The sequence below is a fragment of the Neofelis nebulosa genome, chromosome 2 (assembly GCF_028018385.1).
Source record: "Neofelis nebulosa isolate mNeoNeb1 chromosome 2, mNeoNeb1.pri, whole genome shotgun sequence".
NCBI classification, from domain to species: domain Eukaryota; kingdom Metazoa; phylum Chordata; class Mammalia; order Carnivora; family Felidae; genus Neofelis; species Neofelis nebulosa.
This window is the reverse complement of record NC_080783.1, coordinates 103,749,216-103,763,298: the sequence shown is the minus strand read 5'-3', so window position 1 is coordinate 103,763,298 and position 14,083 is coordinate 103,749,216. Positions and strand designations below refer to the sequence as shown.

At 38.4% G+C, this 14,083-nt stretch overlaps 1 protein-coding gene across 13 annotated transcripts in view; it reads right to left on the bottom strand.

Moving 5' to 3' along the window:
* The window catches only part of PTPN4 (protein tyrosine phosphatase non-receptor type 4), a 217,266-nt gene that overhangs the window by 37,926 nt on the left and 165,257 nt on the right, over positions 1 to 14,083 (bottom strand). For all 13 annotated transcript variants that reach the window (XM_058715513.1, XM_058715518.1, XM_058715517.1 and 10 more), the window contains one exon: positions 2,143 to 2,302. In XM_058715513.1, the coding sequence (XP_058571496.1) occupies positions 2,143 to 2,302 (160 nt within the window). The remainder of the gene's footprint in view (positions 1 to 2,142; positions 2,303 to 14,083) is intronic.

Below are 14,083 nucleotides of genomic sequence, written 5' to 3'. Positions count from 1 at the left end.
TTGGACCTTTCTCTTCAACTCCAGAATCGTATCTGTAAATGGACTTCTAGTAGCCATCTCACACTTATGTCCCAAACTGTACCCCTAATATATCACCCATACCTGCTCTACCTGCAGCCTTTTACTTCTCAGTAAACAGAAACTTCGTAAAACCTTGGTGTTCAGGCCCAAACCTTGCTGTTATCTTGGATTCCTCTTTCTCCAGCACTCCACATCCAATCCCTCAGCATATTACGTTAGCTCTGTTCTAAAACTATCCAGAATACAGCCATGTCTTCCTCCTTCCACTGCTACCATATGGATCCAAATCACCACTGCTTGCCTGGAATACTGCATGACCTCACAACCAGTATCTCTGCTTCTACCCTTTGTCTATTTTCAATACAACAGTCAGACTGACACTGTTTACAACTTAAGTGACATCATGCTGCTCTTCTCCTCACATATGACCTGTCCCTTTTGCTTCGTATCTCACTCAGGGTTAAAAAACACAATCTTTAAAGACTTTGGCTTTCTCCTGTACCTATCTCCTCTTCATTAGCTCATTTTGCTCGAGCCACACTGATTCCCTTGGTGTTCCTTGACCGTATCAGTCATACTCCTGGCTCTGTACCTTCTATTCCCTCAGCTCCCCTAATCTTCCACTAGCTATCTATCTGACTCATCACTGAGTTCATCCCTGGCTTACACCATTTAAAACTGTGGTCCTCTAATCCTGAAATTCTCTAGCCCCTTCCTTCTTTACTATTCTCCCCAGAATGTATACTATCTAACATGCTATATATTTAGATTATTTACCTTGTTTACTGTTTGTCTCGCCCTTATCCCCAGAATGTAAGTTCCTTGAAGGTAGAATTTTTGGGGTTTTTTTTCCTATTTTATTCCAATATATCCCCAAAGCCTGTAACAATGCACAATTCTTAATAATTAATATTTGCATAAATGATTAAATAAATTAGGCTGTAGATTGTTTAATAGCAGGGACCATGTCTTATTTGTCTTTACATTCCCACTACCCACCAAAGTACCGAGCTCATAGAAAGACCTCAGTGACTATGAATCGATGAATGAATGTATGAGTGAGTGATACAGGAGAATCACCACACAGGTATCACCAAATGTGTCACTCATTTTTGGTAAGGATTCTGATTGTTTTTGGATGTGCCTGTGGTGGTGAAGCAGTAACTGTGGGAGAACAGAGTGGCTGCTTCGTGCTCTTCAAACTTTAGACATAAGAGGGCTACCACAGAGGCGGCGACCAGGAACTTCTGGCCCTACCAATACCTGCTGCGGGTCCTCCTCTCCCTGTATCTTATTTTATTTCCTGATGTCTCCTCAAGTTTCCTGAAATATACCCATATTTGTCTGTCTTAAAACTTCTTCATGAACACAGTGTATCCCTAAAATTTACTGACAATCTCACTTTTGGTTTATTTACATCTCCTTGAGAAAGCAATGAAAATTCATAAATCAGGAGATTTGAAAAATTTACCATTTTGTGGTGGTAAAAGCATGCCCTCTAAAGGAAAAGCACCAAACGATCCATAAATACATTTTATAGAGCAGAGAGTGATCATAAAATCCAGGGACCTGCACTCAATTTCAAAAGGTTAATGAAAATGATAAAGTCCGTGCACCTGGTGAATGATATAATAAAGTTAGTGATACTTAATGGATTATCAGCATTTCTTCTAAAAGCGAGTGTTTTGCAAGACTGAAATCAACATAAATTTGTCAGGAATTAACTTCTAGAGCAATGAACATTTTAAAAATGAAGATAAGTTGAAATTCCACAATTGGGTCAATCATGGCAAAATTCATGACCAACATATGATGAAAAAAAGAAAGTACAGTAATTTAATTTACAGATAAAACATACCACAGTCTAAAAGAAATTCCATTACAGATTAAAAAGTTCAAAGGGAGGGTGCCTGGGTGGCTCAGTTGGTTGAGCATCCAACTCTTGATTTCAGCTTGTGTCATGACCCCAGGGTAGTGGGATCAAGCCCTGGGCTGGGCTCCCCACTGAGTGTGGAGTCTACTTAAGATTCTCTCTCTCTTCCTCTCTCCCATACTCTCTCTCTCTAAATGATAAAAGTAAAAATTCAAAGAGATGTGAGAATATCTGAAGTAGGTACTTACAGTAGATTTTTCAGGGGAAGATGGAACATCAAATGTTTCATTAATATGGTTTTCCAGATCTTGTTGAGAATGTGAATAATGAATTTGGTTCCAACTGTTTTTCTTTGATTGTTTGGGTGGTAAAGCTGGAGGCTGCCCATCTCCAGGGGTCTCCTGTGATCTAGATAGGAAAAAAAGAAAAACAAATGAGTATTTTGGAAGTTGTCTCCTAGAACAGTTATTTTAAGTTTATTTATTTATTTGGAGAGAGAGAATGTGCATGTGCAGGGGAGGGACAGGGAGAGAGGGAGAGAGAAAATCCCAATCAGTCTCAACGCTGTCAGTGCAGAGCCCGCCACGGGGTTCGATCCCACAAACTGGGATATCGTGACATGAGTCAAAATCAAGTCAGATGCTTAACAAACTGAGCCACCCAGGCACCCCAGAATTGCTATTTTAAAAGCTAAGGTAAAAAATAACATAACATAACGGTAACATAACATAACAACACAGCTAGAGTCAAGCAACTCAAATATTTACAACATCTAGTAGAAGACAAGCTTGAAATACTGTATTTATTGGGGCACTTGGGTGGCTCAGACAGTGCAGAGCCTGCCTGGGATTCTCTCTCTCTCTCTCTCTCTCTCTGTTCTTCCCCTGCTTGTGCTCTTTCTCTCTTTTTCAAAATAAATAAATAAACTTCAAAAAAAATTTATTTACAAGTGAAATCTTAACTTTGAAGTTTAAGTAGTACATTGAATTTCCTACTTTATCAAATTTGTAAACAGTTCCACATAATAATCAAATACACTTTTTAAGTGTATCATGATAAAGATATTTACTAATCCACTGTAGCAATATATACACCTTCCAAAACATTTTTTTAAAATAAGGTTTTCAGTGGAGTCACAGGGGTAGTCAGGGAAAAGGGGAGGCAAAGAGAAATCAGAATTGAGAGTTGAACCGTTCCACAGATAAAACACCCAATACAATCTAGAGAACTTGTGATTGGCCCAATTTATTTAGATTTTTTTTTTTTAATACTTATTTTTGAGAGACAGAGTGTGAGCAGGGGAGGAACAGAAAGAGAGGGAGACACAGAATCCGAAGCAGACTCCAGGCTCTGTCAGCACAGAGCCTGACGCGGGGCTCGAACTCACAAAGTGCGAAATCATGACCTGAGCCAAAGTCAGATGCTTAACCGACTGAGCCACTCAGGCACCCCTGGCCCATTTCTTTAGAAATAAGACACAATTCATTAAAGTAATGAACTCAATACTACACCAAAGATTGGAATCTGAGTAAGAGTACTGAGCTCACTGAGGAGACAAAACTGGATAAAACATTGTTGGAATATACAATTTAAAAAAACAAAAATTCAATTAACATTAGGGAGCATAAGCTTCAATTTGTGGCAGCAAGAACCGATAAAAAGAGCTAGGAAGGATAGAAGACGCTTCAAGGTAAAAACGGTAGTTTTTAATGTTTATTTTTGGTGGCGGGGGGGAGGGGGGCGGTGTGTGCACGAGGGAGAGGCAGAGAGAAGGATACAGAGGATCTGAAGCCGGCTGTGCGCAGAGAGCCCAAAGCGGAGCTCAAACTCACCAACCATGAGATCATGACTCGAACCAAAGTCGGACACTTAAATGACCAAGGCACCCAGGCACCCCTAAAAATGGGAGCTTTTATGAATGAGCATAGTATATGTAATAACATTACTTGTGAGTTTTCACAAAGGCCAGGAGGGGGAACCAGCGTTTCAACTTGCATCCTAGAAAGCATACATCATGGGAAGTTGTGGAAGCTAGAACAGGTAAGGGGAAATGGTTCTTTGTAAGAGCGGTGACCATTCCTGAGGTTATTATTTATTTCTGCAATGCCAGGAGGTCTTTTGGAAAATAAAAAAATTACTGACTGTCCCATTGCCTAGGTCCAACGAGAGAGTTGATAGCTGCGGTGTCAATGGCTGCTGTTGTGCAATTCAGGCACAGACTTCACCCACTTCCTGCTTTTTGTGTTGAGTGGCAACAGATGCCCAAGATACCAGCTGTAAGAACTTAAGGAAGTGGAACTGCATTAGACTGTATTACTGTTCAAAAGTTATTCTCCACCCCTCTCTGAGTGATATCAGTCTTGGCTATCTGACTTGCTTTGGCCAATGAAACATGAGTAGAAGTGGTCACTTTGAAAGGAGACTTTAAAAACGGCTCATGGGGGCGCCTGTGTGGCTTAGTCAATTTGTCTCTGACTTCAGCTCAGGTCATGATCTCACAATTCATAGGTCTGAGCCCTTCGTCGGGCTCTATGCTGACGGCTCAGAGCCTGGAGCCTGCTTGGGATTCTGTGTCTCCCTCTCCCTCTGCCCCTCCCCTGCTCACATTCTGTTTCTCTCTCTCAAAAATAAATAAACATTAAAAGAACAAAAAACAAAAAAAAAAAAAAACAGCTCATGATTCATTATGCTTACTAGCCATGCCCCAAACAGCAGTCTGGGTCCTGGAATGAACATGACATGGAGTAGAACCACAGTTGACCCATGATATACGTATGATATAAGAAAAAGAGAACCTTTGTTGTTGTCACTATAAATTGGGATAATTTGATACCCACATAATTTAGCCCAAGGTAACAGACACAGAGATTACTGTCAGAGTGGCTCTTTGACATATATGCCCTCCTTTGGTACAGAAGGTGTGAAGCTTACTTAGAGGCTCACTGCTAAATACCTGGTAGATACAGGTAACGAAGCTAAAAATTTGATTAGTACCAATGAAGTCAGCAATTATCAGGAATGAATGGTATAACTGTATGGTCCTCCAGGGAAGTTTCTCTAAAGAGGGAATATAGTCCTGGGGCACCTGGGTGGCTCAGTCAGTTAAGCGCCCAACTTTAGCTCAGGTTGTGATCTCATAGTTTGTAGGTTCGAGCCCAGCATCAGGCTCTGTGCCGATAGCTCGGAGCCTGAAGCCTGCTTCAGATTCTGTGTCTCCCCCACTGGATTCTCTCTGCCCCTCCCTGGCTCGTGCTCTGTCTCCATCTCAAAAATAAATAAACATTAAAAAAAGTTTTAAAAAAGAGAGAATACAGTCCTTCCAAATTTACATAATGTAAAAGTTAATCACTAAATTAGTAGGTAAACCATAATGTCCACTCAGCCTAACTTTCTACACAGAAATCTTTAGGGAACAAAATACTCCAAATTCTAATAAATCTATAAGGACTGCATCAAAAAATATACCTCTCTTTTTCAGCAAAAACTTCTTTGAGGTCTACCTTGATGGTCAGGGATTATAGGTACCAAGCACACTCGTTTTTATTCTACTAGTTTTCTGCCAAGAACCCAAGCCTTTAAGATCTAATACATTCAACTGTTGCTAGTCTAGGAAATTGTTCCCACAGATTAGAATAGAGTCATGTACCTCAACTATGGCCTGCTGCAAGGGGTTAGGACACATAAAGATGGACATCCATGCACAGCCTCACATGTGATATTTCTAAAAGTCAGTTGACCAAAAGCTTTCAAGACTTTTCAAATACCAGAAGTCATTGGACTCCACATCTATCAATCAATCAATAGGTCTTATCCCTTACTTAGGGTTAAGTATAAGTAACTTAGGCAAGGTGAAGAGAAAGGTTTTTTTCCTAGTTTTGCATATAGTTGTCATACACGGGAAACAGCCTCAAAACCAAAGATCTATAGGGCAGAGTGTAAGGTTGAGATCAGCTGGGAATGGAGTCAGATCAGCTTTTCTTTATTCGTGGTCCAGCCAACAGCCTAATACATACCAATCCTAAAATATACAACTGAGACAAACTCACGTCTGATCTGTAGTGCAATATTTAAGTGAGCCAAATCTGGTAGGTATGGGCCTAACAATGACAATACTCAGTTCAAGAGAGGGACAGTATTGACATATGGGACATTCTGCTTAAACTGTTCAATTTACATTTCTGAGGTTAGAGATTAGGCATATATGGTCAAAAAAACTCCAGAAGTCATTTCTATTATGCATTTCTAATTAGAACCCTAAAACAGTGGCTACAAATTCATGGCTTATGGGCCAATTTTGGCCAACATACATTTGGCCCATTAATTTTTCTTTATAAAATATGAGTTAATTGACTCATTTTAAAAATTACACATGTATCCAGATTTCCAGAATGGAATACTTAGAAACTCTGGAAAGAATGGATCTGCATTACCACTGGTCAAAGCCAAGAACTAGCTGCTGCCTTTAGATGGGCCATGGGCATCCCAGTCCACATAAATTCCTCCCACAGTTACCTGCCAGATTCCAGCAGGTATACGAGTATAATCTCTCCTTTAAGCAAAGTCCAGGGCAAGCCACAGATAGGAAGAGAGCCTAAGCATACAGGCTTGGATTCGATTTAAGCTAAGTTCTAAAGAAGAGGAGGAGAATGCAGCACACATGGAGAGGCTTACTCAAGATATAACACAAGAAAAAACACTAATTTTGGATTTCAGTTAAAGGACTACCTACCTTCTCTCACTGTTTTATGTAACTTTCTTGCTAAAATAACTTCTCAAATAGTGATGGCCAGGCTCTCCAGATGCTTGATTGTTGAAGACACACAGGTTGATCTGGGAGCTTTTACAGACTAATTATGTATTCTCCTAGGACAATCCCGGTAACTGTTTGCCCTTTCTAGGTTCAAGAACCAAACTTCATCTATATCTATTTGTGTCTCTACTAATACAGTCTATCAAAGTAATCAAGGATGTCAACACAGACTCCTGAAATTCTTATTTTGGACAAAGGTTCTCAGTTACATTTTAAGACTTATTCTGGGGCGCCTAAGTGGCTCAGTTAAGCATCCAACTTCAGCTCAGGTCATGATCTCATGGTTTGTGAGTTGGAGCCCTGCATTGGGATCCATGCTGACAGCATGGAGCCTGTCTCCTTTTCTCTCTATCCCCCCACCTTAGACATAGATAAACATTAAAAAAAAAAAAAAAAAAGACCTATTCCAAATGTATTTAACTCAATTTTATTATAACAAATGATAACTTCCTCCTTCATATCTAATGTAGAGATCATGAGTGCAGTCAATTTATTACTTATTCAATTATCTAGGAAAACGATTTTCATAGGTAAACCATGCTTTATAATTAGAAATTGTAACACCTTTAAAATAATGTCATTAAATATGCCAGTTCTAAGAAAAGATAACTTTTCTAGGCAAAACTAAACAAACAAAAAACCTACAATTGCTAATTATAACAAAATGAAGAGACATAATGTGCTTTGGAAGAACAACCAGACAGCATAATGGAACACAGCCCCATTAGAAATAATTTCCCTGAGGGGCACCTGGGTGGCTCAGTCAGTTAAGCATCCAATTCTGATTTTAGCTCAGGTCATGATATCATGGTTAGTAGGTTCGGGCCCGCATTGGGCTCTACACTGACAGTGCGGAGCCTGCTTTGGAATTCTCTCTCTCCCTCTCTCTCTTTCTGCCCCTACCCTGCTCACATTCTCTCTCAAAATAAATAAACATTTAAAGGAGAGAAGAGAAGAGAAGAGAAGAGAAGAGAAGAGAAGAGAAGAGAAGAGAAGAGAAGGGAAGAGAAGAGAAAAAAGAAGAGAAGAGAAGAGGAGAGGAGAGGAGAGGAGAGGAGAGGAGAGGAGAGGAGAGGAGAAGAGAAGAGAAGAGAAGAGAAGAGAAGAGAAGAGAAGAGAAGAGAAGAGAAGAGAAAAGAAAAGAAAAGAAAAGAAAAGAAAAGAAAAGAAAAGAAAAGAAAAGAAAAGAGTTCCCCTGAGAGAAGGGAACTGTGACTTAAAGAGAAAGCCAGCATCTACTATTAGGTAGTTCAGACAGGACTAGAGAAATAGGAACCAATGAAAAAAGTGGGCATCAGAGCTATGGCTGGTGTCTTACAAATATTGGTAATACTTTGGCTTAATTTAAAGATGGGAGGCAGAAAAAAATCTGTTATAAGGAGAGTATAGAAAGGAGTGTAATCCTAAAGGGATTATTTTAGTTACTTTTAAAAAAGAAAAGTGGGCAAGATAAACTCTGAAACTCTTTATGCTTTATAGAAGCATAAAATTTATTCTAATTTAAGACTGGAAAATAAGCAAAAACCATATTCTTGGTAGACCCTAATACAAACTTGACAGGACTGATGGATTATTTTAAGATTAATCTTCTAAGATGCATACCAGGAGCACATGTCTCTTTCAACTACAGTCACTAGTGCTATCCCAGCTCTTACGGCACAGTAACTCTACTATCCTATACTTATACTATGTTAAGATGCAGATAAAATTCTGATCCAAAATTCAAGATTCTTGACACATTGGCTAATCTATAGTAACATTTACAGCACTTCAAAGTAAACACCATTGCAGACTGATTACTAATAAACGCTCAATAAATTTAAAAAATGCATATAAACCCTCAGGGATATGATATTAGGACTAGAATTGAAAATCTCATATTACTACATCAGTACGAATCCATTTCAGAATCAAGGTCCCAGACCTGAGATGCCTGGTTTCAACCAAACTTCAAGTCCCTGACCTTAGCTCCCAAAAGTAAGTAATACAGGTATCTGCCAGACATGGATGGCAGGTAAATATACTGCAGCTACAGCAGCCCAGGGACCTATGTGATTGGTCTTGCTGCCACAAGTACATCATCAAATACAGTGCATCCTCTGAGTCCCCGTAGCTTATCTCCTCCTGTCACAGCTCCTTTGGTTCTTTTATTTCCTAGTCCTAGAGCGGTCTGGTATTTGCAGGATCCATAACACAGATGACCCTCGAACAACACAGTTTGATCTGTGCCGATTCACATACACATGGATTTTTTTTATAGTACAGTACTGTAAATGTACTTTCTCTTCCTTACGATTTTCTAATTAACATTTTCTTTTCTCTAGCTTACTTTACTGGTTAAGAATGTAGTACATATTACACGTAACACACAAACTATGTGTGAATCAAGTGATTATGTTCTCAATAAGGCTTCTGGTCAACAATAGGCTATTAGCAGTTAAATGTGGGGGGAGTCAAAAGTTATATGTGACTTTTCAACTATGCAGGCATTAGCACCCTTTACTCCCCACATTGTTCAAGGGTCAACTGTATGCTGCTAGACTTGATCAAGATTGGCATGGGAATTGGGTCAAGCTGAGTATGGAGATAAAATTTTCAGTGGCAGTAGCTCAGAAGGGCAAAATGAAGGCAAATCTTTAAGAAAGATTTAAGTGAAAGGAATTCATAAGGTGTGGACAAAGCTGAGGTGAGTCATTAGGTAAGACTAGAATGGGACAGTCCAGGCATGGGACTGTCCAAGGAAATGGGTTTGATACTTCAGGATTATGAAATCTGTAAAGAGTCTCTTGTGATTAGGGCCTAAGGATCAAGTTGAGAATTTGGAGAATTCTTCATTGTATTCAACTAGACATCCATACTTCAAACATGCAGACAGATATGTGGCTATAATATTCTTAAAGCCTACCTACTAGTATATCCTCCCAAAGTAATTAAATTACACAATTATTACAGCTAACATCTACCAAACACTTTTTCTCTGCTTAACTGCTCATCTCATTAAATGTTCACAGCAACACTACGGGGAAGATATTATCATCCTATTTTTACAGGTAAGGAAATTGAGGCTTACAGAGACAAAATGACTCATCCAAGCTCACATAATTAGAAGTGGTGGAACCAAGTTTTAAACCCAGTCTGAATCCAGAGCTTGTGCTCTCAACATTATGTTACAGTTGTACTTTAATCAAAACAACTGCAAAAAACAGGAACAAAGCTATTTTAAATCAGAGGTTTCAAACTATTTGTAGCAGTGGACTCTTCTCCAAATACAATGCTTCTCAGAAGCCAATTTATAAAACAGAAAAGCTAAACAACCTACCTATCTGACAGTATCTGAGGCCTCAATAGAACTTAACAGAGAATGTCCCAAGACTATTTTCTATCATGCCATATAGAAAGTTATAAGTGATAACATGACTATATGTGAAATCCTAATAACATACTTCTAACTCAATGGTTTTAATATATTTAAAACCAATAATTTGCCTAAATGATGGTGGGGGAGGGGGGCTGAGTGGGAACAAAACTTGAAACGTAATGTTCAAAATCTACCCACATAAAAAATCTGGAGGAAAAATTACCACTTGTGTTAACTTCTGAACATTAAGAATGGAGAAAGGGTGATGGGAATGAATATAATTCCAAAAGTGTTCCAATGCCCAACTCTCATAGTGGGGTTTTTCAATACAAATATAGTAAAACCTTGGTTTGCAAGCATAATTAATTCTGGAAAAATGCTTGTGATCCAAAGCGCTTGTATATCAAAGCAAATTTCCCCATAAGAAATCATGGAAACTCAGATGATTCATTCCACAACCCAAAAATATTCACATAAAAAATGATTATACTACTGTAATATAATACGAATAAAGAAAATACAAAATATAAAGAAAAGTAAACAAATTAACTTGCACTGACCTTTGAAAACCTTCATGGCTGGTGTGAGGGAGATGAGAGAGAAGGGTTATCCTGCAGGACAACTTTCACTATCACTAGGGGAATCACTGCTATCTATTGACTCAATGGAATTTTTTCTGCATGCTCACAGGGATGCTGACTAGAGTACAGTATTAATAAATTTTTGTCAGTATTAATACTACAGTATTTACTGTAACTGGCAATAAGGCAGCAGAGGAAAGGGTCCATTATCTGCAGGCAGCCTGATCTAGAATGAAGGAAAGTATTCCTAAATTTAATCTTGCATGGAAAAGCAAGGGACTGTCTGTAGGTGCTTTGAAGTGACAAAAAATACATTAGTGCCAATTGTGGGCATCTTCCAATGTTCTGAAAAATCACGGATATCTGCTAAACACTGTGGCCTGAGACTGAGCATATGAGCAAAGGAGATGATCACCCACAATCCGTCACCGAGACAGAGAGAAGAACCATTGGCTCAGTTGTGATCATGTGACATTTGGCATCACATACTACTCATATTGCAGGACATCGCTCGTTTATCAAGTTAAAATTTATTAGGAATGTTTGCTCATTGGGGCACCTGGGTGGCTTAGTTGAGCATATGACTTCGGCTCAGGTCATGATCTCGCAGTTCACAAGTTCAAGCCCCGCATCGGGCCCTGTGCTGACAGCTCAGAGCCTGGAACCTGCTTCGGATTCTGTGTCTCCCTCTCTCTCTGCCCCTCCCCTGCTGGTACTCTGTCTCTCTCTCTCTCTCTCTCAAAAATAAATAAAACATTAAAAAAATATTTTTTTTAAAGAAATGTTTGCTCATCTTGTGGAACACTCCCAGAACAAGCTACTCACAATCCAAGGTTTTACTGTAACTTGCTTATCTTCAACTTTGACATTTTAAAAAATAATGAAAATGTTACTTTTAAGTGCACTTTGCTGTCAACAAAGCAATATACTGTAAAATAGCATCAAAAGATTTGTTAAAACTGTCAATCAAGCCAGGTAGGCAAAAGCTTTGCTGATTTACTAGAGTCCAGTCAGCTTTAAATTTCCTCATGAATACTTCAACAGCAGCATTGAAAGCAGTTTATTCTGCAGTCAAAGCAGCTCTCTGTTGCTGTCCTTAGCAATCTGTATCAAAATAAAAAAATTAAATCTTAGGGGCACCTGGGTGGCTCAGTCGGTTAAGCATCCAACTTCGGCTCAGGTCATGATCTCACGGTTCTCACAAGTTCAAGCCCCTCTTCGGGCTCTCTGCTGACAGCTTGGAGCCTGGAGCCTGCTTTGGATTCTGTGTCTCCCTTTCTCTCTGCCCCTCCCCCAGTGCACTCTGTCTCTGTCTCTCTCAAAAATGAATAAACATTAAAAAAATTTTTTTCAAATAAAATCTTCACCACCCAACTTACATGCTTTGTGATGGTTTTGTAGAAATGTCCAAACTTCCCTGTTACATACTGATAGGAGTATACTAACATTTGTGGTATGAATTTACTAAAATAAGCACCTGTTAAGTATTTTCAAGTTAATTTAGGATTATTGTTTTTCTCAGAAAATCACAAACTAAAACAGTTTAATCTTCTGTGAAACATTTAAAGAAAGGAAGGAAATGGTAGACTGTAGTTTCAATTGCCCCTGCCTATAAATGGTAAATTTATTCTAAGCAGTACAAACAACCTATTTGTTTCCATAACAAACACACCTATGAGTTAGCAGTGTTTTCGTCTTGTGAAGAAGGCAACCTGACGCAGTAATTAAAGTCAGGACTCAGGTTTCACCTCAAAGGCCCTATACTCACTCAAAAAACAGGGAACTGGTGAGATGATCTCAAGATCTATTTCAATACATGTTGAAATGCTTTGTGCTTCATCTGACACATTGTCTGAATTCTTTTCACATTTGGCCAATATAAAACTAAATCCTATTGATTCCAAGTTGCAAAATATTTTCTCTGAATTGCAAAAATCAATCAACCAACCAAGGGATTACAACAAAGCCCTGTCTAGGATACAAAAATTCTGCTGGTTGGGTCAGATAGGGAAGACCTGAATGTTAGTTCTATAAAATGGGATAAATCCTGTTAAGTGGGCCTTCTCATCTATAAATGGGGAATAAAAGTCTTTTCTATTTCATTGAGTTCAACAGTGAGATAATTTATGAAAAAGCTGACTGTAAACAATTAATTTGTTTACCATTAAGCTTATTTTTTCAGAACTCTCTCATTATTCTTAAGGTTAAAACTGGCTGAATTTCAAATGCAGTGTTAGAGATTCAAACCTGAATACAAAACACACAAGTTTCATAAATAAAATACATGTCCAAGGAGAAAAACAGGTCCAGGCATTTGAAATTCTTGTGGATCGGGATGGGGAAGCAAAAACTGCACAGTTCCAATCTATCCTAAACTTGCATCTCCATTTAAGTTCAGGAAACCAGAACGAAGGTTTTTTTGGATTGGTGAATCCATAAAATTTACATATGGAAACACTCAATTCTATGTGTATGTATACACATGTGTATGTGTGAGTGTCTCTACAAAAAGGGCCCTTTAAAAAAATGGATGGAGATAATTTGATTAGGCCCTGGAATGGTATTATTGTTCTGTAACAAGACAGGCTTTTGAGATTCCTCTATATGGTTTATTTCTATGTGCTCAAAGTATGTCATTTTTAAATTTAATTACTTAACATTTCCATCATGTTCTTAATTATTGTACTTTTCAAAGTTTCAGAATTGGAAAATATATGCTTACTAAAAATCAAAGTTTATAATGCTAATTTTTAAAGCAATCAAAAACAAAATCTCCATCAATCTTGTCTCCTGTCAACTCATTCTCCACAGGTGTCACTGTGCAGTGTATATCTTTCCTACCCTTCCAACCTCTTTACTATACACGTACAATCAAAATGTTTGACTAAGACATGTTACCAAGACTGAATTCCACTTGTCTTAATGGCTCAGCCAGTCTTCCTTGGCTGCCCCGACAGTGAGGACAACCGCTTCCTCTGTATCTTGTCACGTGTTCCAGCTCCTGCACCTACCTGCTTTTCTGACCAGTCCTTTTACCCCTCCACCCATCACTTTCAGACCTCTCCTTTCTTCAGCCCTGATCATAGTCACTCCATTCTACACCCCTTCTCGATAATAAATGCATCTTTATATGAAGCCACATTTCTTGTAAAGAATTTTATTTTTCTTTCCTAATTCTTACTCTGAATTTTTACTTGCATATGGACTAATTTGCATTAATATAAACAATAAGTCAAGATATTGTATATTAATTTGAGGGTAAGCATATTGTACATTAAACTGATGGGGTATAAATACTGAATTATGAAGCTGAATTTATGTACCAGTATGTAATTCGAGAGAAAAATGAATTTTAAAAATTATGTGTGAATACTTTCTACAACTCATTTTCAGTATGATGGTCGTCTTACTTGGTTCTCCTTTGCTAAGTAATTTTTCCA